The sequence below is a fragment of the Mercenaria mercenaria genome, chromosome 6, assembly GCF_021730395.1.
Source record: "Mercenaria mercenaria strain notata chromosome 6, MADL_Memer_1, whole genome shotgun sequence".
Classification (NCBI taxonomy): Eukaryota; Metazoa; Mollusca; class Bivalvia; order Venerida; family Veneridae; genus Mercenaria; species Mercenaria mercenaria.
The window spans coordinates 10,756,396-10,777,931 of NC_069366.1; the positions used below are offsets into that span (position 1 = coordinate 10,756,396).

At 35.2% G+C, this 21,536-nt stretch overlaps 2 protein-coding genes across 2 annotated transcripts in view; both read right to left on the minus strand.

Moving 5' to 3' along the window:
• Positions 1 to 21,536, minus strand: part of LOC123549678 (uncharacterized) — a 226,715-nt gene that overhangs the window by 109,667 nt on the left and 95,512 nt on the right. The window lies entirely within an intron of this gene.
• On the minus strand, positions 872 to 20,660 carry LOC123549673 (uncharacterized). The gene is made up of 5 exons (XM_045337948.2): positions 20,626 to 20,660; positions 17,987 to 18,104; positions 11,702 to 11,964; positions 9,240 to 10,147; positions 872 to 6,744 (listed from the first exon to the last, which is right to left on the minus strand). The coding sequence occupies exons 2-5, from the start codon at positions 18,102 to 18,104 to the stop codon at positions 5,832 to 5,834; spliced, it is 2,202 nt and encodes a 733-aa protein (XP_045193883.2). The 5' UTR covers positions 20,626 to 20,660; the 3' UTR covers positions 872 to 5,831.

The window sequence follows — 21,536 nt, forward strand, 5'->3', positions numbered from 1 at the left end:
TGTGCTATGGAAAATACGGATATTTGGGAAGAAACATGCAAACCCGTAACAGAGCTACTTATCCTGCTTAGTATTGGAGAGCTTATCATTTATGATTTCTTTCTGGTTTGTGTAAGACTTCATTTCTGTGAGGAAGAATTAAAAGTACCCCGGAGTAGACGGACCTTACAGATGTGTGTGAAAATATGGACAGTGAATATAAACATTGAAGTGTGGAAAAAGTCATTGTCAGATGGATGATGTTTTCTAGTCTGTAACGACTTGTGGTAGTGCTATACTTCAGCAATACTGAGCTGCCATTGCTGTACTTCTGTTATATGAAGAATTCACGTCCAAATATGCTTTTTTTACTGTACAGCAAAGAAGGAGAAATGATATTGGGTCGACACCTATAAAGACATAGCCTAGACCATCCGGTCTTATCACGAAATGTTGAACAGGTAATGTAGTAATATTGATGTGATTTTATAGCAAACAAATGTGGCGTGGAAATCTCTCGTAGGAAGTTTGTCACTTCAGGATATTTCTTCAAAATAAAGTATACATTGGTAATCTAAAACAGGCCTTGCCGAGTTACATTTATAATACTGTGACGACTGTAAATTTTAATACAGTACATTTAGGGAGTAATATTTAGTAAATTAGAGCCATTAACTTATCTAAATACAGCTTTTTCTGCTGATTGATATTATTTGACCATAAATGCAGACGAAAAATAAATAACTGTGCGTATTTTCAAAAACGTTTCAAATCTATGTAACCAAATGGTTCGGTAGAGCTAACATACTGTATGCAGCAGCATATGTACATATGTAGGTAGAGGGTTCTACGTTCTGGACTCCACTGGCAAAAGGACTGCAAAAACAATAAATTTACAATAGATATGTATATTTATTGTCACAACAAGATGTATGATACTTGTAGTAGAGACTGCGATTGCAATGACCAATATCATATATCAATGAGAATGTCATATAATACAACACAATACACATTTATGATGTACAGTAGTAATATGTTATCAATGATTAAGTAGACAATCAAAGAATCTTAAATATTTAGAGTAGTTAAGGTGACTGAAATATGAAACTAACATGCATATACACAGTCAACATTAACAGAAAAACAAACAAGCAACAATGAACAATAACAAACTCATTTAAAAAAGTACATTTCAAATATTTCTAAATGTTATTTCCTGTCCTGATCAAATCTGTGTCAAATCAGTATAGATTCCAAAATATTTTACAACAGTTCAAATCTGAATTTAGTACTTACTTAAGCAAAGAAAATAAATCTTCTCTTCAATGATATTTTTTTCAAATCCACAATGTTAATGTAAATCCTTTAATGCTTGTCGAAACTAGTACTATGTTGTTTGGTTTAGAAATATAGGAAAACTAATCAATTTATTCTTCGTCTAGGTTCTACCATGTCCTCAGACAACTCCCTGTATTAAGTATCACGGAAGGCCCCAGAACATTTAATGTATCACCAAGAAAGACGTTTCTGGAAAACCAAGGATAATCCAGACTTTAAAGATTATTATAACACCCAGTTTATCAGAAATGTGGTAGAACATTTTGGAACATTATATATTATACAAATAACAAGCATGGTGTCTCAAAACTAGGTCAAGCTTTACAGATAACAATGCTTATTCAATACAAAATAATTATAAATAAAAGCAAAATGGGGAAATAAAAGTACATAACAGCTGCTTGTAGTAGCGATGGCGATCACTTTATTGTGTAACGGGAAGATATAATGTTAGTGAAGGTAGGACGGAATAATGTATAGGGCAACATGAGTAATCGAAATGTAAGAACAAGGGCTGATTGTTACGATCACTTACTCATAGCCTGTAAGCTTAAAACTAATCTCTGATAGCTGCGTTAAAGTGTAAGTGGTTAAAGAATCGGCATTCCACCCGTGCAACCCGAGTTCGAATCACGCTTCAAGCACTTGGGATTTTCCTCATAAAAATTTGGCCTCTTTTATTCCGTTACGGCTTAACGTCGTAACTCGTCTGGGATACATACTTTATCTAGTTTCTAAAATGGCACTTTCTATGCCAAAATGTCATTAAGGTCATCATAAATGATGATTTCTTTGTAGATGTAAATCCCACCAAGGGCACTTGGAAGTTTCTATCATTAAATTTCTATCCTCTTCAATTTCTGTCGCAAGTCGCAGTTAAGACAATAATTTGATTTTACTTAGTGATACGCAGGACTTGAAATTTCTTTTAATTCTGTTTTCCTTTATAAATATTTGAGTTATATGCCCTCTATCTGCAAAGTGTAGGTAAAGGTAAACAACAGTTATGTTCTCCTTTTTTATTGTTTTTATTTACAATGGGTGGTACATCTTCGCCCCCACGAAATTTTCAAGAAACAAATATGCTAACCGTTCTGAAATAAGTACCGTATATGTGAAGTATATCATTATGAATATAAGTTTTGAAAGACTGTCTAGGGTACACCCCACCAGAAAATATTTTACGAAATATGATACGGCTTTTTAGTAATGATACTGCAATGTCGCTCAGTGATATACATTTCGGAAAAACACTGAAAAAATACATCAGTCATGAAAGCAAAGTTTCCATCACCTCATTATTACCCAAGATGACAAAGTTTCGTATTTGATCTAAACTTCACACCAAAGAGCAATTGCAACAAAACCATAATGCATAAGAACAATAAAATCCTGGTGCGTTGTAACACGTAGACCAACCTATTTGTAAATTATTCTTATTCTTGTTTTATTACTTTTGATATGCCTTGATAACAATTAAGATATGTTATCAATATAAATTTACTTGATGTACTTGAACAATAAGTGCGACATTAACCTTAAATAAAGAGTAATAAATCTTGCATGCTCCACATCATCTTATTATTTCAAAAATTACTTTCGGGCTGTTCTACTGTTTAAACATAAACGCTAGAGTTCTTGACCGGACACGAACAAACGAATGCACGTATGCACAATGTTGTATGTGTGCATGGACGCAGGCAAAAACACGGAACGTTCTAACATAATCCGCTCTCTAAAAGTGCTGCATATTTCCATCAAACTAGAAAAAGTGGAAAACCACATGCTGCCAAACATGGCATAAACGAAACTGGCTCGGTTTAATTGAGCTTGTTAAATGGTATTGGAAATGCAAGCTACTGTCCACGCCTTTTAAGCCTCTATTTAGCAGAGCTCATCATTAACAGAATTAACGTCGCAATTAAGGCGCTGGAGAAATTTATAGATAAAACAGTAAATGCATGCTTACGTCTCAAACGTTTACACTAAAACTTGCAACCATGAAATTCACAATGAAAGAGATCTTTGGAAATTTCTAAAATCAGCATTGAAAAAGGCTGCACTTTGATTGAAGGCAATGATCATGGAATCGAAATAACGTTCGAGTAAAATTATAGTGATTTATACGCAATGAAGTGGAAGTACTTAAGGCTGTAAAACAATGAAACGCCAAAGGAATGAAATATCCAAAACAAAGTAACTTAAAGCATAACTTTTTGAACGATTCAATTATTCATACAGACATATGAAGTATACGTTTTGCGATAAGATAGTAGTGAAAAAAATATGGAAATACCGAGCGTTTTATGTAACGTATGTGGAGCCAACAATGATATAATTTTCGCAAGGAAAGTGACATATAAATCTGAAACACACATATGCGTGAAACGATATATGTTAAGGCAGATATATAGTATATACATAAGGATTAAATGAACCTACACAAAGTTTCACAGCAAGAAAATTTCCATCAAAAACCCAGAGAACTTCAATTGAGTAAACTAGACCAACTCCTTGAACCCATGTTGAATGTTCTTTTGACCAATCAAAATGGCTTTTAACAGTTTTAGTTGCCAAAGGAATATTTCTTTGAAATAAAATCTAACAAGCAATTTAAAAAGAGATAGCATTTGACGATTATTTTTAGATCTGACAGGACTGTCTTTTGAAAAAGTGGGCTATTGTGCACATCCTTCATAGATCTTCACCCAATGAACATTTCTGTGAAACTGTTACATCCATTGAATGAGTTTTTTACAAGAAGCTATTATTAAATATCCCAATCTAAACATATAGGGGAAAGTGGTGGTCATTTCTTTTGACAGATCAGAATGATGTGAGCAATCATAGTTGAATGTCACTCAAAAACATTCTTGTGAAGTTATTTCAATTTCAATTGGGGCTAAATATTTTTTAATTCCCCACGCTTAACCCCTATCTGAATAGTATTGTAGAGGATCGCCCGAGAAATAGTAACAAAAATATTTTCAAAATAGATCAACGGTTTAGGCGGTCATGTCGCTTGAAGAATTTTCTATTCTTAGTCTGGTGGCTATAGTTTTATAAACAAAATTAAAATAAATAATCGACACTAAATAAATTATTCTTAAATGTAATCGCTAGTTTCTGACAAGTTTCTGGACGTATATGGTCAAGCAAAATTATGTTTCTTATCTCATAATAATTTGGAGGATAGTCACCGTAGGCTCATATATGTCAAATTATTCTTAACTTGGGCACAACAGTTTCTGAAAAAAGACTTGTAAAATTGTCAATATACACATAACGGGCGAAGAGACCATGACGCTGGTGGGTGGCCATTATTTATCCGCTAAAGGAACATTCCTGTGAAATTACTTTGAAATCAGCCAGGCAGTTTTTAGATGATGTTTGAATTTGTTTGTTTTTAACTCTCGTGGCGATATTTTGACACATGGATAATTCGAAAAATTCTTTCGAAACGGTCACGAAAAGAACATCTGTGGATAATAATCATTTAGTTTCTGGCGACAAGATGTTTGAAATTTCCAATATATATACATAATAATAGGATAGGAAAAGGTGATAAAGTCCTCTTGCGAATATGATTTTATATGATTCCTAATATCTTGAACTATACTAGAAGTAGGGAGTCACTCATTAGTCATTTGAGAGAAAACTTCTTTTTGTTTCACTCTAGACGTCAATGTGACCTTGACCTGTGACTAAATCGAAAACAGTAGGCTTCACTGTACTTACCACAGCAATCGTCCTATGAAGTGTGACCTCTACGAAAACAATCATTCTCTAGTGACTGGCCTGAAAAGGGCCTACTGACGGGCCGATGGAGAGACAGAAAACGGGAAAAACAAAATACCCTCTATTAGCACACTTGGTTTGTTTAAGTCTGTAGACGGTGGGCCATGATATGTACATGCAAACAAAACATCTGAACTTGTTTACGCGAAAATTTAATATAAAATAACATTAATTTACTACATGTTCCTACCATAAAAAGTAATTAAATTTTTCTTTTCTGGCTCTTGTAATCAAACAGAGCTATTTGAACAAATTTAGAAATGTAAGACTCTGTAGCTGGAATTACGAAGAAGTTTGCCGTACATCTATTTATCACTTCATGTACATGGTGTTTTATGTTTTTGAGAAAGATCCATACAAAGATGCTCAGACATCGTTTAGTAATCATCAATCAAGTGGTCTTTTAAAAAGGCGTATAAAGTTTTCCGATTTTCATCAGAAGTCGTGTTTTAAAGGATTTCATATTGTTAGTTATAGCTCATTTTAACGCAGTTAAACGAAAAAAAAACATGAATCATGTCTATGCAATGATTATTTCTGATCATTTGTGGCGAACATCTATCAGACTATTCCTAAAAAGAAGTCATGAGACCAATGTCGTGAGACTATTGACGCTGGTCTATCTTTCAATATAATACCAACAAACAGGTAACCTAACCCTTTTAAAACTGTTCGTATCCACCATGTATCATCTTTTGCTTTTTTAGCCTCCATCATAGGCATTCTGTAGGCATCGAGAGTTCTATTCCGCCAGAAAACTCTCTCAAGTTTTCAATACCTTTGCTCAGAAGGAATGATAAGCATACAGAATCATCTAACCCTTCTAATTCAAAATTACCAGCACTGATCATTGAAACGGCTTCTATTTTGATGTCGTTGTTTTCAAAGTCTGTCATGCAGTTTATGGAACCGCTATCTCCTTCTCTCGCGTAAAACTCATTTTCACTGCCTGGAGAAGTGTCAATGAGTACAATATAATCTTTGGCATCAGGCGCTTCAAACACACTGTAGTCCACCGAGCAAACGATGCCACTGGTCAAATGTGTTGTGGCGCCATATTTGTAAACGTGTCGTCCAACAAGATCGTTGGGGGTTTCATTGGTAAGTGTTGGCCTCCGTTCAATACCGTCATCATCTTTTAGGAACCGAATACATTTGTGGCGCACATTATCGATAACTTTCACAGCTGCAAAATCAATAAACGTGTGTTGACTTCTTCCAAAACAGACAGTCATTTCAGGTTTGCTTTTGGCAAACAGGTGCTTTTCTGATGAGCCATTGGTTATAAACACATCATGCTCATTTCCATTTCCTTGAACAACATGTGCACATGTAAGCCCATATAGTTGGTTGTCTTTGCTATTGGCAAAGCCCCCTAACGTCCCTTTCCGAACTCTGCCGTTATTCGGTGAAGGACTTTCGATGTTGCTTCCATTTTCACACTGCCAACCTACTAACTCAGCTGGCTTCTTTACTACTTCCCTCAGTCGATATGGTCGATACATTTTAGATTGATCCAGAAGTTCTGTGATATCATTTTGAACTTTGCCAAGATTTCTCTGCTGCTTATCGATGTGGATCTCTAACCCACCGTAGAGCGTACCAACCCCAAAAACACCATCAATCCTGAAGAATGAAAAACAAGCTTGTAAACACAGTCCAGAGAAATTACTGATTTTTCCCCCCTAAATTCATAGATGTGCAGCATCCTACATGTCGTTTGAAGTATTTCTGACTACTAACAAGTATACTGTCATTTAAAACGGCAGTAAGATACATTTGAAGACGTACACTTTTATATAACAAGAGGACCATGATGCTCCTGAGTCGCTCACCTATCCCCACATGACCCAGTGTTGAACTGAGTATGTCGTTATTTCTATTATTTGACATAGTGATCTAATTTTTGAGCACATGTGACCTAGATATCATCAAAATAAAAAATTCTGACCAATTTTCACGAAGATCCATTGAAGAGTATGACCTCTAGAGAGGTCACAAGGTTTTTCTATTATTTGACCTAATGACCTAGTTTTTGAAGGCATGTGACCCACTTTTTAACTTGACCTAGATATCATCAAGGTGAACATTCTCACCAAATTTCATGAAGATCTCATGAAAAATATGGCCTCTAGAGAGGTCACAAGGTTTTTCTATTTTTAGACCTACTGACCTAGTTTTTGACCGCACATGACCCAGTTTCGAACTTTACCTAGATATCATCAAGCTGAGCACTCTCACCAATTTTCATGAAGATCCATTGAGAAATATGGCCTCTAGAGAGGTCACAATGTTTTTCTATTTTTAGATCTACTGACCTAGTTTATGAAGGCACGTAACCCACTTTCGAATCTGACCTAGATATCATCAAGGTGAACATTCTCACCAGTTTTCATGAAGATCTCATGAAAAATATGGCGTCTAGAGAGGTCACAAGGTTTTTCTATTTTTAGACCTACTGACCTACTTTTTGGCCGCACGTGACCCAGTTTCGAACCTGACCTAGATATCATCAAGATGAACATTCAGACCAATTTTCATGAAGATCTCATGAAAAATATGGCCTTTAGAGAGGTCACACGGTTTTTCTATTATTTGACCTACTGACCTAGTTTTTGACGGCACGTGACCCAGTTTCAAACTTGACCTAGATATCATCAAGGTAAACGTTCTGACCAGTTTTCATGAAGATCTTGTGAAATTTATGGCCTCTAGAGAGGTCACAAGGTTTTTCTATTTTTAGATCTACTGACCTAGTTATTGACCGCACGTAATCCAGTTTCAAACTTGACCTAGATATTATCAAGGTGAACATTCTGACCAATTTTAATAAAGATCCCATGAAAAATTTGGCCTCTAGAGAGGTCACAAAGTTTTTCTATTTTCATACCTACTGACCTAGTTTTTAACCGCACGTGACCCAGTTTCAAACTTGACCTAGATATCATCAAGATGAACATTCTGACCAATTTTCATGAAGATCCATTGAGAAATATGGCCTCTAGCGAGGTCACAAGGTTTTTCTATTTTTAGACCTACTGACCTAGTTTTTGACCGCACGTGACCCAGTTTCAAACTTGACCTAGATATCATCAAGGTTAACATTCTGACCAATTTTAATGAAGATTCATTGAGAAATATGGCCTCTAGAGAGGTCACAAGGTTTTTCTATTTTTAGACCTACTGACCTAGTTATTGACCCCACGTGACCCAGTTTCAAACTTGACCTAGATTTCATCAAGGTAAACATTCTGACCAATTTTCATGAAGATCTCATGACAAATATGGCCTCTAGAGAGGTCACAAGGTTTTTCTATTTTTAGACCTACTCATGAAAACTGTGACCTCTAGAGATGTCACAAGGGAAAGTTTACGCACGGACGGACGCACGGACGCACGTACGCAAGAAGAATTTGTGATTTAAATTATTAACAAGGTTTTATATGATTTTTCCCAATGACATACTTTTTGTGATCAGACGACCTTTTTCGAGGTTTTATAAAGGCAAACATTGTAACAAAGTTGCATGATGATTAGTAAGAAAAAAAGGCCTTAAGAGTTTTAATCGTTCTTTTTCTTTTCTATAACATTTTCAACATAGCTACCTAGTTATCAAACACGCCAAATATTTTATTGAACGGCACATTCAGACCAATTTCATTAAAGTAGACGGGCACAAGGTGATCATTATAGCTCCACTTGATCTCTTTGTGCTCAGGAGAACTAATGATAAGGAATGTTTATTTCTTTTGAGAGAAGTTTGATGTTCAGGAAATGTATGATGTATTTCTGGAAACATCTGAAGGAAACATCGGGAAAATTTTTTAATTTGGTTCTACAAGTCAGCCATTTAATCTGGGTTTCGACAATCAAGGGATGAACACGCGCATTATCACAAGTTTATACAACAAAACAGCCGAAATAACGTTTACCGTTATCGTTAGTAATTATTCTATAGCGGTTTTTTGCAACATAATTTACGAGATTCGGAATGACGAATGATATATCTGTTAATTACTGACCATTTCTATTCCCAATAGCATGATCTCTCACCTTAAATGTGTCATCTAATGACATTTGTAAAAATAAATTGAAAAACATAGTAATTGAAATAAACATACTTTAATAGTTTCCGCCGCAATGTCTCCGAAATTGTCGCCTTTTTCTCTCCCCTCTTAATATTTTTCGGCTCAACTATTGATTGTCGAATATATCCGTCGATCTCAAACATCATCTTTTTCATTACAGCTGCACTACGCTGGACAGAGCTTAGACTTTCTTCGAAGAGAAGAACTGCTTTCCTAATATCGTCCCGTAAAGGATATACGATAAACATAAAGTTCCTGCAAGGAAACTTGTACCACTTGTTTTTCTCTTTCGTCGCTTTAACCATATCTCGACAATGCTGTTCTAGTTTACTAAGATGGTAGCGCGTGTTTTTTGAAATGCTCTTTCTAAGCGCATCTTCAAGGTTCATCTCCTGGGCGAGTCGGTTGCAAGCATCCTGTGACATGTTATATTTCGAAGACAACGGGTCTAGAATCGCACATCTAAGAACGCGTGTGAGGTTGTCAAGAAGAATTTCAATAAATGGATCGCTTTCTTTGTTCTCTAGCATGTCTACAAATCCCAATCCATTTTTCAAAAATCCTTGTACTGCACATAAATACTGTTCTGTTTCTAATACATCAAAAGCGCCAGCCTTATTACGACTTTTTTCTCTAACAAATTTTTGCAAGTGGGCATCGGCCTTTATCAATCCAAGGACGATTTTTGTTTCTATCATTACAGATATCTTGCTGCTGAGCAATTGGCCACCAAGTCCATCAAGTCCTAATAAGACTCTTTCCGAGGATAGCTTGACATCATAGCATTTTTTTACGCTTGACAGGATATCATTGCAGAACTGTTCGGCTTTGTTTACCAGTTTCGTTGCACTTGTTTCACATACAATGAACATATCATTCACTAAACTAGGCTTCTTTTTATTCATGTTAGACATGAAATGATCAACCGTCTCCATTGCGTTCTGGAAATAAATAAAAATCAATAGGTTCATCTGCTTTTAACGATCAACCACACGCTCATTTTTATGATCATAGGCCCAAGCCTCCTCAAGTTATCGTCCGGAAACGGTTTAACTGTTCCGGATGTGACCTTGACCTTTGGCCTTCTGGCCTCAAAATCAATATGGTCATCTGCTTGTCACGACCAACCTACCTATCAGTTTTTATGATCTTAGGCCAAATCATTCTTTAGTTATCATTCAGAAACTGTTTAACTGTCCCGGGTCACTTTGACATTGACCTTTTATTCACTGACCTCAAAATCAATAAAGTTCATCTGCTGGTTATGACTAATCTCCCTATTAACTGTCATGATCGTAGGCCTGTTACGGGTCACTGTGACCTTGACATTTGACCTACTGACCTAAAACATCTGCTGGTCATCACCAACCTCCCCATTTACTTTCATGACCCAAGGGCCAAACGTTCTTGAGTTATCATCGGGGAACCGTAAAGTATTCCGGCGTTCTCACCTTACGGTCAAGAAATTGTTTAACTGTTCCGGGTCACGGTGTCCTTTACCTTTGACCTACTGGCCTCAATGTCAACAGGGGCCATTTGCTGGTCATGTTTAACCTCCCTATTAACTATCATGATCCTAGGTCCAAGCGTTCTTGATTTTTATTTTAGGAAACCATCTCAAAATCAATAGGGATCATCTGCTGGTAATGACCAACCTCCCTTTTAACTTTCATGATCCTAGGCCCAAGCGTTAGTTATCATCCAAAAACCGTTTAACTGTTCCGGGTCACTGCGACCTTGACCTTTGACTTTCTGAACTCAAATCAATAGGGTTCATCTGTTGGTTATGACTAAGCTGTCTATCAACTGTCATGATCCTAGGCTCAAGCCTAATTATCATCCTGGCATCTGCAAAACAATATACAACGCCTTCTTCGAAGAGGGGCATAAAAAGAACCAAAGCCAGGCCAACGCCGCAATAAAACTTTTCTTGCTGTTTTTTACAAATACACCACGGAGGAATATATATTTAACGATCACTAAGTACTGATATTGATAATTAAGCCATTTACACCCCGAGAAAAGCGTTACAAACGCTTTCAATGTTTAATGTAAAATTTAGTAAAAACAACTAATGCTTATGTTTTTCCATAACAAGTTGTCTGCTAGTGATTAAACTGATAAATGTACCATTACTTTCCTTACACATAAAATGCTGTTATATTTTTGTTTTTGTACGATGTGTCTTTAAGGACTGTATAACACTTAGAACTTTTATGCCACGTTCGATTTGCCTTAGCCTTCCCTCTTATAAAATGTCAAACTTGGTATAAATTATAATTATATAATTAAAGTACCTTCTGTGTATACAGACAGATTCCTATATGCTCATTGAGCTAGATGTTCTTCCGAAAAAGGTATTTGCTCTTGTGCGTCTAAATGAAGTATCAACTCGATTGCAATCAGAAGCACCATACCGTTGTGCTTCCCTTTGTTGTTTGTCAAACTGATACGTCAGACCTTATAGAACACGCTTAACAAAACTCAAAACTTACCTCAAATCCTTCTCTGTCGGTATCATGTATCTTTGCATAACATATAACTACTGTCATTCCAGGAAAGTTAGCTCCGGTTTTTGTCAATAATACCTCATCTGCCTTTCGCTGTAGCGGTTCTGCAGTAATGATGATATCATTCAACCCAAGGTTGTCCTTACCAATGACAACCACCTGGAGTGAATTCTCGAAATCACTGCACAAATCCTCAAGCTCATTTATCAGGTCTAGATTTCTGAAGAGCTTCGAGTATGGCCCCTTATCTGAAAAATATCTTTAGTTATACACATTTAAAGACAAAAACATAATGCTTGCAAATTTATATGTTATGTTAGTCTTAACATCTCAAAATTGCCGTTTAGGCCTAAATGTGTTATGTTAGTCTTATCATCTCAAAATTGCCGTTTAGGCCTAAATGCATTCACTTAAACAGTAGCATGACCTACTTTCATAAAGCATAGCCACAACGTCATAGCCCCTTGTTCTGAATACTTTATATTAACTGTATGCGTACTGAAGGTTCGGGTTAAAAAGACATTTTAAGATCCGAAGTACAACTTTTTAATAGACTCACAAGCATGTCTCTTCTATGACGAACCTGCCTTATGTGGATTATTTTTCAAATGAGTGGAAATATTAGTAAGAATAACTGCTATAACGTATCCAAGGAAAGGAGGGGTTAAGTGTAATGTAGACGATGCTAGCTCCTAAATAAATGTTTTTCTTTCAAACACAACCATCTAGTTTTGCAAAGTAAACTTCTAAAATAAATCCATACTATTGCTGTTACTGGACCGCTATATATGATCAAATGTCCTGGTTAATTTTAAATCTGTCTAATTTTTAACAGACTATCAATAGAACAAGAGCTGTCGGAGGATAACAACGCTCGACTATTCATCAGCCTAGTCAAATGAATGAATACAAAAGTTGAAAAATGGGGCATAATTTTGTAAAACTGCAAAACAGGGTTATGGAACCTGCACAGCGCTTATCAGCTCATGACGACAGAGGACATGTTGTGAAGTTTCAATCCATTCCCATTAGTAGATACTGAGAGACCAGCTTACATACAAAACTTAACCAAAATCTGCTGAGTTCAAAAAGGGGCATAATTTTGTAAAAATACAAAGTAGAGTTATTGAATCTATGCACTGCGTGTCACATCAGGACAGTGAACAAGTGTGTGAAGGTTCATTCCATTCCCATTAGTTAGAACTGAGATACCAGCTTACATGAAAAACCTTAACCAAACATTTCGTAGTCGAAAAATGGGCATAATTTTGTAAAAGAAAAATAGGTTGATTGAACCTGTGCAATGTAAGTCCTTTCATAACAGTGAATAAGTATGTGAAGTTTCCATCCATCCCAACAAGTGGTTATTGAGATACCAGCTTACATACAAAAACTTAACCAAATCGGGACGCGGACGCGGACGTACGTGCGAGTCCAATAGCTCTAGTTATTCTTTGAATATTCAAGCTAAAAATGGATACTACATTTCAAGCTATAATAATGTACGAATGTTTTTAACAAGAGGCCAGTGCAACGATTGTGCTAGATCGATCATCTGGATTTAATGCTAGATAAATTTGCATAAAAGTGTGCCCATTATCGGTCATGTTATTAACAAATCAAATACAATTATGCAATTATCAATTTCAAAACAATGGTCACATGACAAATCGTGAGAGCCATATTGTTTTGACAAAACAATAAAAATAGTTTTACAGAGCTCTATTTTAAATTAAAGGTTCTCGCACGCATAAACTATCAAGTTCATACTTGATTTTTTTTTATTTTTTTTTTTGCTGTATGTTTCATTCTTGTCTTAATTTCCTTTTCCGATTTTAGAACATCTACAAGAAAATTGCCAATCCCTCTATCAAACTTGTTAGTAGCATATTTATATATTACAAGTCAGGTATGCCCTGGTCGTGGCTTATTTCCTCTTAATGTATTATCAAAAAAATGTATAGATAATGATTCTCCATTGAACCTTAATACTAAAAAGACTATTCACACTAACTGATTTGTCAAAAGATATAACCGCAAGTCCTCCACATGTGTGCTGTAAAAGTCAACTGATAGTTCTAGAACCATCATAAGCCTCTTGTTCGGTCACAAAATCTAGGTGAGTAGGTCATGGTAAAAACGTATTCAAGATATATTAAAAATAAACATGTGTTCCAAATGTCTTTTCTGATGCTTCAAAACAAAGAAGAAGATGGGTATTGAAATCTGTATTAAACATTATAAATGTGGTCTACATTTTTTTTGCTGTAACTTCAAAAACTAGAAAATATTCCAGTAGTTCACGATTAAAACGGTTCAAAATGAGTTTTGAAATCTGTATTAAACATAATACTTATGGTCTTAGCTTCTTTGTCACTGCCTCAAAAACAGATAAGTCCATGTTAATCAAGGGACCAACTGGACGTAGATAAAACAGTTTGTCCTGTACATTTCTACTAGCCATCATAATTCCATACTAGCATCAACAGTGTTAGAAAAAATGGTAACTACATTTTACGACCGCACTACGCACCTGGATCAGACGACGTCATTGCACGCGAGTGGTTTATTGCAGAATAGCCCGAGATAGATTTTGCTCTACATGTATGTAGGTTATTTGCTGGTCGTGTTAGAATTTCCAATATATCCGGTACAAATGATAATTTGTTATGTAGATTAAGCTGTTTGTTATTTACATTTACTAGTTTGTGTTGTGCATTCAGTAGTTTGTGCTGTCCAATTAAGAGTTTGCCAAGTACATTTCACAATATATTCGGTACAAATTATGACTTTTCATGTCCACTTATCAATTTGTCATGCGGATATAACAATTCGTCGTGTACAAAATTCGTCAAACAATTCATTATGCGGTTTATTTATACAGGTAAGTATTAGATATTGCACCGCCATAAATATAGGGATTGATCCCCCAATCGTCCCCAAATCTTCTCGTTACCCAGTGTTTATAGGGGAGAGCCGTCATCTGATGCTGTAAGAGCTTGTGGCCCGACTCATTTGCTTATTTGTTTGTATTTGTAAAATTGTTATATATGCTTTAAAATATTGAATGAGCAATAAAATATGTTTAAACTAAGCTAAGATATGTACCGGACAAACTAACATAACAAACTGTTTTACCTACATAACAAATTATAAATTGTACCGCACAAACTAGTGAATGACAAAATAATAAATGTACACAACAAACTGCTTTATCTACATATCAAATTATGATTTTTACCGAGGATATTGGAAAAAGCTCATATATTTATAATTATAATGATTATAATTATAAAAAAGACTAATAATTATCATGCCAATGCAGTTTATGCCTTCAATAGTTGACCGCTGGACAATACTATATCAGTCGCACAACATCTAATCTTGATCGCACGGCATCTGTTCTCGGGTGTACGACATATTATTTCGAGAACACAACATTATATCTCGACCGTGCGAGATCTTATTTTGAACGCACGATATTATGTTGGGCGCTCGAGATGATTTAATCTGAAAAAAAAGTGCGTGTCCTAAACATATCAGCATACTAACAATACATCCTTAAGATCTTCTTACAAAACTGTTAAACCCTGTGATGCCGAAAAGTAAAAATATTTTAGTTTCGAAAATATCTCGAAACGTGACCTTCGAAATAATGTACAAACACTTAACATTCCTACCTCAGGTTGCAGATTTATTCATATACTTTTATCGCTGAGATTATGACTAAACTACTTGTTGCCTATCATTTGTTTATTGTGAATTTACAGCATTTCAGTTATGTAACGACTGGAAGTTAACCTAACCAACAGTTTCTGTATTCTGTACCAGTACAAAACTGTTCTCTACAAGTAACTGCCACCTTCCCTACATGAATCAGAGGTGGAATGATTTCAGACACAATGTCTTTTATCAAACTGAACTCATGGTCCCGCGATCCGTAGATCTGCGCTCTCTCTTTGTGCTGAGCGCGCGCGAGCTGATTTGTTACCGAAGAAGTTAAATTTCTAGGACTATAGATATATGCAACTGGGATTGGCGTCTTGATTACATTTGAAAACAAGTTATTACGACCTTAACACACAGCAAACACTCCATATTATATCATTAAACATTGCCACCTATCTCCAAAGAAGTAAATTAAATATTATAAATGCATCTCTAGATGCTGCGTATGTGCATAAAGCGTTCAAACATTCACGAATAAGACCTCTTCTAAAAAGCCAAGCCTAGATTCTAATGTCCTAAAAAACTACAGACCTGTGTCAAACCTGCTGTTTCTGTCTAAAATCTTTAAAAAAAAGTGGTAGATGTTCGAACTGAAAATCATCTGAGGAACAATGAACTCCATGAAGTTAATCAATCTGCTTATAAGAAATTCCACTCAACCGAAACCGCCCTATTAAAAGTCCAAAATGACATTCTTCAATCGTTGGATAAGAACAAAGTGACTATTCTTGTGATGCTTGATCTCTCTGCAGCATTTGACACTATTTGCCACGGGACGTTGATTCATCGCCTTGAACGTCACTTTGGTATTACAGGCAAGCCACTCGCATGGATGATGTCATACCTTAGTGACCGCTACCAGACCGTATGCATAGATGGCGAGCTATCACAACCAGTGCTAATGAAGAACAGTGTACCCAAAGGGTCTGTCCTGAGGCCAAAGAATTACACAATATACATAAAACCAGTCGGAGCTATCTGCAGAAAGCACGGACTTAACAAACATTTCTATGCGGACGATTCGCTGTTATATCAATAAACAAAATGTCTATTGAAGAGACCATTCATCGCGTTGAACGTTGTTTAAAGGATATAGTAAGTTGGATGAATACTAACATGTTGAAACTCAATGCTGAAAAAACAGAATTAATCATATTTTCACCTGAACACAAGACACAATCTGTTTCAAACATATCTGTGAAAGTGGACGGCTCTGAAATCAAACAATCAGGCAATGTCAGGAACCTCGGTGCTTTCATGGATTCGAACATGCGGATAGAGCAACATGTGAATAGTGTGCGGCAAATTAGTTAGACAATATATAACCGCAAACGCAACCAAATCTCTAATCAACCCTCTTGTTACATCACGTTTGGATTATTGCAACTCTCTTCTATATGGAATTCCAAAACAGTCAATGAACAAACTGCAATATGTCCAAAACTAGGCAGCTAGAATCATAACCAGATTATCCATATACGGCCATATAACGACTGTGCTGCGTGAACTCCATTTGCTTCCTGTGCAGTGCAGGGTAGAATACAAAATTATAACACATACATATAAAGCACTCAAAGATCAATCACAAGCTTATGTAGTGAACATGTTAGAAATATATACACCATCCAGAAATCTGAGATCGCAGAATAATGCATTAAAACTAGTGGTGCCCAAATGTCGAACAATGCGATTTGGTGACAGGAGCTTTCAGACAGCAGCTGCGAGGTTATGGAATTCCCTCCCATCCAGCATAAGAGAGTGCAAGACCTTGCAAAGTTTCAAAAAAAGCTCTAAAGACGCATTATTTCATACAAGTCTTTGGGAACTAATCTCACTGATTACACGATTAATAATGTAAGTACTTTGCCGGACAATCAATTAATTTAATTAAGAACTCCAATTTTAGCGTTGTTTTTTCTGAGGGATGTATCGTGGATGTTCTCCGGACCGTTTAGGTAGGGATTGACCCAATCATCTGGGACGGTTTGCATGCTGTGATGCATTTCGCAGACCTCATACCGGTCTATTTTGTCTGTTCAAAATGTAAGATATCTTCTGTTCTATTCTACTCTGACCTGCGTCTTTGATAAGTCAGTTAACGTCTTTCGTATTTACGGTATTGTATTTTTGTTTCATATTTTGATCTGCCAACCTTCAATTTAAAGTGCTTAGTATCTTATTACCGTAATGTATTTTAAGTTCTTATATAATAGTTCAATTACCGTTTATTTATTGAACATTATATAAAAAATTTTATGTAAAGCACTTTTGAACGTATTTTTATACGAAAAGAGTACTATATAAAGGTGGTATATAATAATAATACTAATAAAAATATGTAACTCTTTAAAAGTCTGAAATGCAAACCGGTCAAATGATTGCAGACTTGATTTATGACCGGTTTATGCTCAACGCAGTTATAAAGGTGCATCATGTTGACAACATGCCCAAATAAACCGGTTGCCCTTGGGCTGCCAAATTTCAGTTTTTGAGAATTAACCCTCTATCTATTACAAATAAGAACAGAAAATCTGAACATACTTGTTATGTTGCCAAATCTTTTGAAGAGATCTCTTAAGCGTTTCTGGAAATAATGCACACGGGGATAAACTTCCCACGTGCTCAGAACGTGAGAATACTCTGAAACTCGCACACTCATCTGTAAGAAAACAACAACAGAATTTTGTGAAGTATTAAAATCGTAATAAATCCTAGCAAAGTTATTTTACTTTATCTTACTTTTGCTCTATGCTCTTATGCTTTAACTTGTGTTATATACTGTGAGATTTCCGCAAGTACAAGATACTTTAAATTCGTTTCTTCACAGTATGTGCTACTGTTTTCTAAAGAGCATCCGGTATTTAATTTCATATTTCTCGTTCCCATCATGACATTGACACGCGATTTGTTTTATTTCTGTGTTTCCACTTGCATGTATACCGTCCAACGAACTAAAAAACAAACGGCGTGCAATGTTACATATTTCTGGTTTTTTTTTTTTTTTTTTTTTTTTTTTTTTACACGCACACACAATATTACCTCACCCGTCCCCTCTGTGCTTCCGTACTTTTAAAGTTAGTTTCTATTATACTCGTAAAATATCAACTTGTCAATGAATAAAAATCTATTATGATTTATGACAGTTGTATTCACGTTGTTTTTGGGTTTAAACAAATGAACTGATATAGGCCTATATATCAAACCATGACCCGGTATTGATTTAACAAAATCTTTATTCAATTTATAGATTTCGTCTGCCGATAAGAGAAATATATATCGATTGAGTGTACACAAATGTCATAGTACAAATATCTAACCGGTCCTTATTGATAGTAATCTCCTTGTATCAAATTAAGTTGATTTGTTATAACTCTATTTGTTTAATCTGCGCACAAAGATAGATGAAATTTACTAAAATATCTCTCTTTACTGAATTTACTTAAAACACTAATTAAAACTATCTTGAAGTTTTATAGAAAGCCATTTTCCCTCATTAATTTGTGGCCAAACGTTTCATAGTTTGAGGTTTTTTAATGCAATGCATTCATCTCAAAGAAACAATAATAATATCATAATGAAGTGTAATGTTGCACACGTCCTGACCTCATATGATTAAACTCAATTTAAACGAGTCTGCTTTTATTTTGTTTAAGTGTTTAATTCAGTGTTGCTCTAATTTATGCTTGTACTTAGGCGCGTGGTCCTTTCCCCCATAACGAATGTTTTAAATTACAAGACTCATATTTTCCGACCCTATATTCCATAAGACAGACATAAGTTGGAACAATTTCCTGTACATTTTAGTATAACCTGGTCTGGAAGAATTTTGTTTTATTACATATATCTGTTTATTATTTTCGTGGTAATTTCTCTAGTTAATATCGACTTTAACAACGACGGGATCTGTCTTTCCGATAAAAATCACTTGGTCCTTTGAAATATTTCTTTAAGAAATAATAACACAAAGTTTTATCTCTTAGTGCGTCTCAGAATATTCCAGTGTATCTAAGAATATTTCAAAACTTAGTATAATGAGATCGCGAATGTGTATTACTGTTAATTAATCAAGAACATATTTTTTTTTGTTTTAGACTAAACGTTCATTTCAGGCATTGACAGAAAGCTTGGAAAGAACCACCGACCTTCCGAAAGCCAGTTGGATGGTTTCCTCATATAAAAGAATTCTGTACCGGAAGGAAGCTTTCGAAGTTACATCAGCGACGGGCAAGTGATTCAAAGTTAGCGATCTAAAACATTGTGTCGAAGGTAAAACTTCTGTTAAAGAAACTCTCTGAATTGTGACGCATAACATTCTTATGTACAAAAACTAACAAAACTACGATATACAACGGCATGTCAACTTGGTCTCTGACCTCTGAAGGTTCTGATTCTAGTTCAAGTCATGCAGTAAAATCCGCCAGTTTAGAAAATATTTTGATATCTATGGAAGGCCGGTATGTATGGAAGGGTGCACCATTGCCAAAATGCTAGTCCAAATAATAGAACGTTTCGGAACAGCGTGATAACTTTTGACTGTCGCTGTCTCCGTCGTTAGAGGGATGACAACCAAAAAATATCAGATCATAAAATAAGTCATCCTGATAAGCCAAATGAGTATGGCTACCAAAATGCTAAAGGAAATGAATTAATATAAGTTTTCGCTGAAAACTTGTTTTCAGATCCTTTACATCATTTTGATTGTAAATGTTACTGTATATATTTATGTACATGATATATCTAATAAATACTGTTTAAACTAAATGCCAGATATTATATGCTAAATTCCAATTACTTAATGCTAAAAGCTACCTACCAAATGCCAAATATTAAATGCCAAATGTCATATGCTAAATGTCAAATAGCTAGCTAAATGATAAATTCATTAAATTTATGAAATAATCAATTCTATCTTTTGACAATGAAAACAATGGCTTGCTCTTCCACGAATAAACACAGACAATGAAACCGACGGTGGTGAGTTAGCAAGTACTATTTGCAAGCCCAGACACATCTGAGAATGTTTATTTACTTTATGTTTTCGTTGACGTTGTATAACACGACTTTTCTTTAGTTAATAACAACGAAATAGTTGTTTACAGTGACATCTTTATGTAATTGTAGAAATATCTTCTGCCTGTAACAACATGTATATTTGTACAAATTGATGAAAGTGTACTTACCTTACTTTTCTTCAAAGTTTATATGCTGGATCCAAAATTAGAAAGCTCTGGGGAATCCCACACACTATATTTATTGCAGTATACGATAAAATAGAATTAAGGTTTATAAATAGATCTAGCCGATACTTATCCATACAATATCCACGGTGTATGATCAATCCTATATTGTTGGTACAAAAGTCGCCTCTTCAACTCACTGGTGCGTACAAGCACCTAACTTTTCCTATGATTCTTGGATAAACAGGTAAGTCGGTCCTGTAGTGGCCTTATTTATTGTCCATTTATTCATAGATTCGTCTTTATTTCATAACTTGGATGATTTTACGGAACAAATCGAAGATGTAAAAATGTAATCGACACAGTATTTTGCCAAATTTTCAACCCGATGTATGAAATAAAATGTGTTTTCAGTTGCATGTTATAGTAGAGGAAGGTGACGTATGTGTTGAAAATGCATTTAAAATACGAATCCTGGTATTTTGGTATTGTTCGGATGTTTAGTTATATGGTGTTTATTATCAGAATACTGTTTACAAATAAAAATAGCGGAAATAACTTCTTGCAGATGCAGATATCTTGCAATATTTAGTTTTTAGTAAGTCAACTATATTTTTTGTATACAGGCACCTATATTATTCACAAATATTTTGTCCAAGAGCTTAGGAAACATTAATTTTGGGAGGTATTTGTGAGGGGTGTCTGTTTCTGGCTGAAAAAAATCCTTCCATTATACTTTGTTCGTGTGTTTCTTGGGTGTATCTTAGTAAATGTAGCTGTAGCAATGAGATACTCTCTCTCTCTCTCTCTCTCTCTAATTTTATCTATCTTTATTTGGAATCGAGAATAAACAAATAAATGATACAATGTTGTATTTTCAGTTTAATTAGCATATATTATACAAATTTTCATGA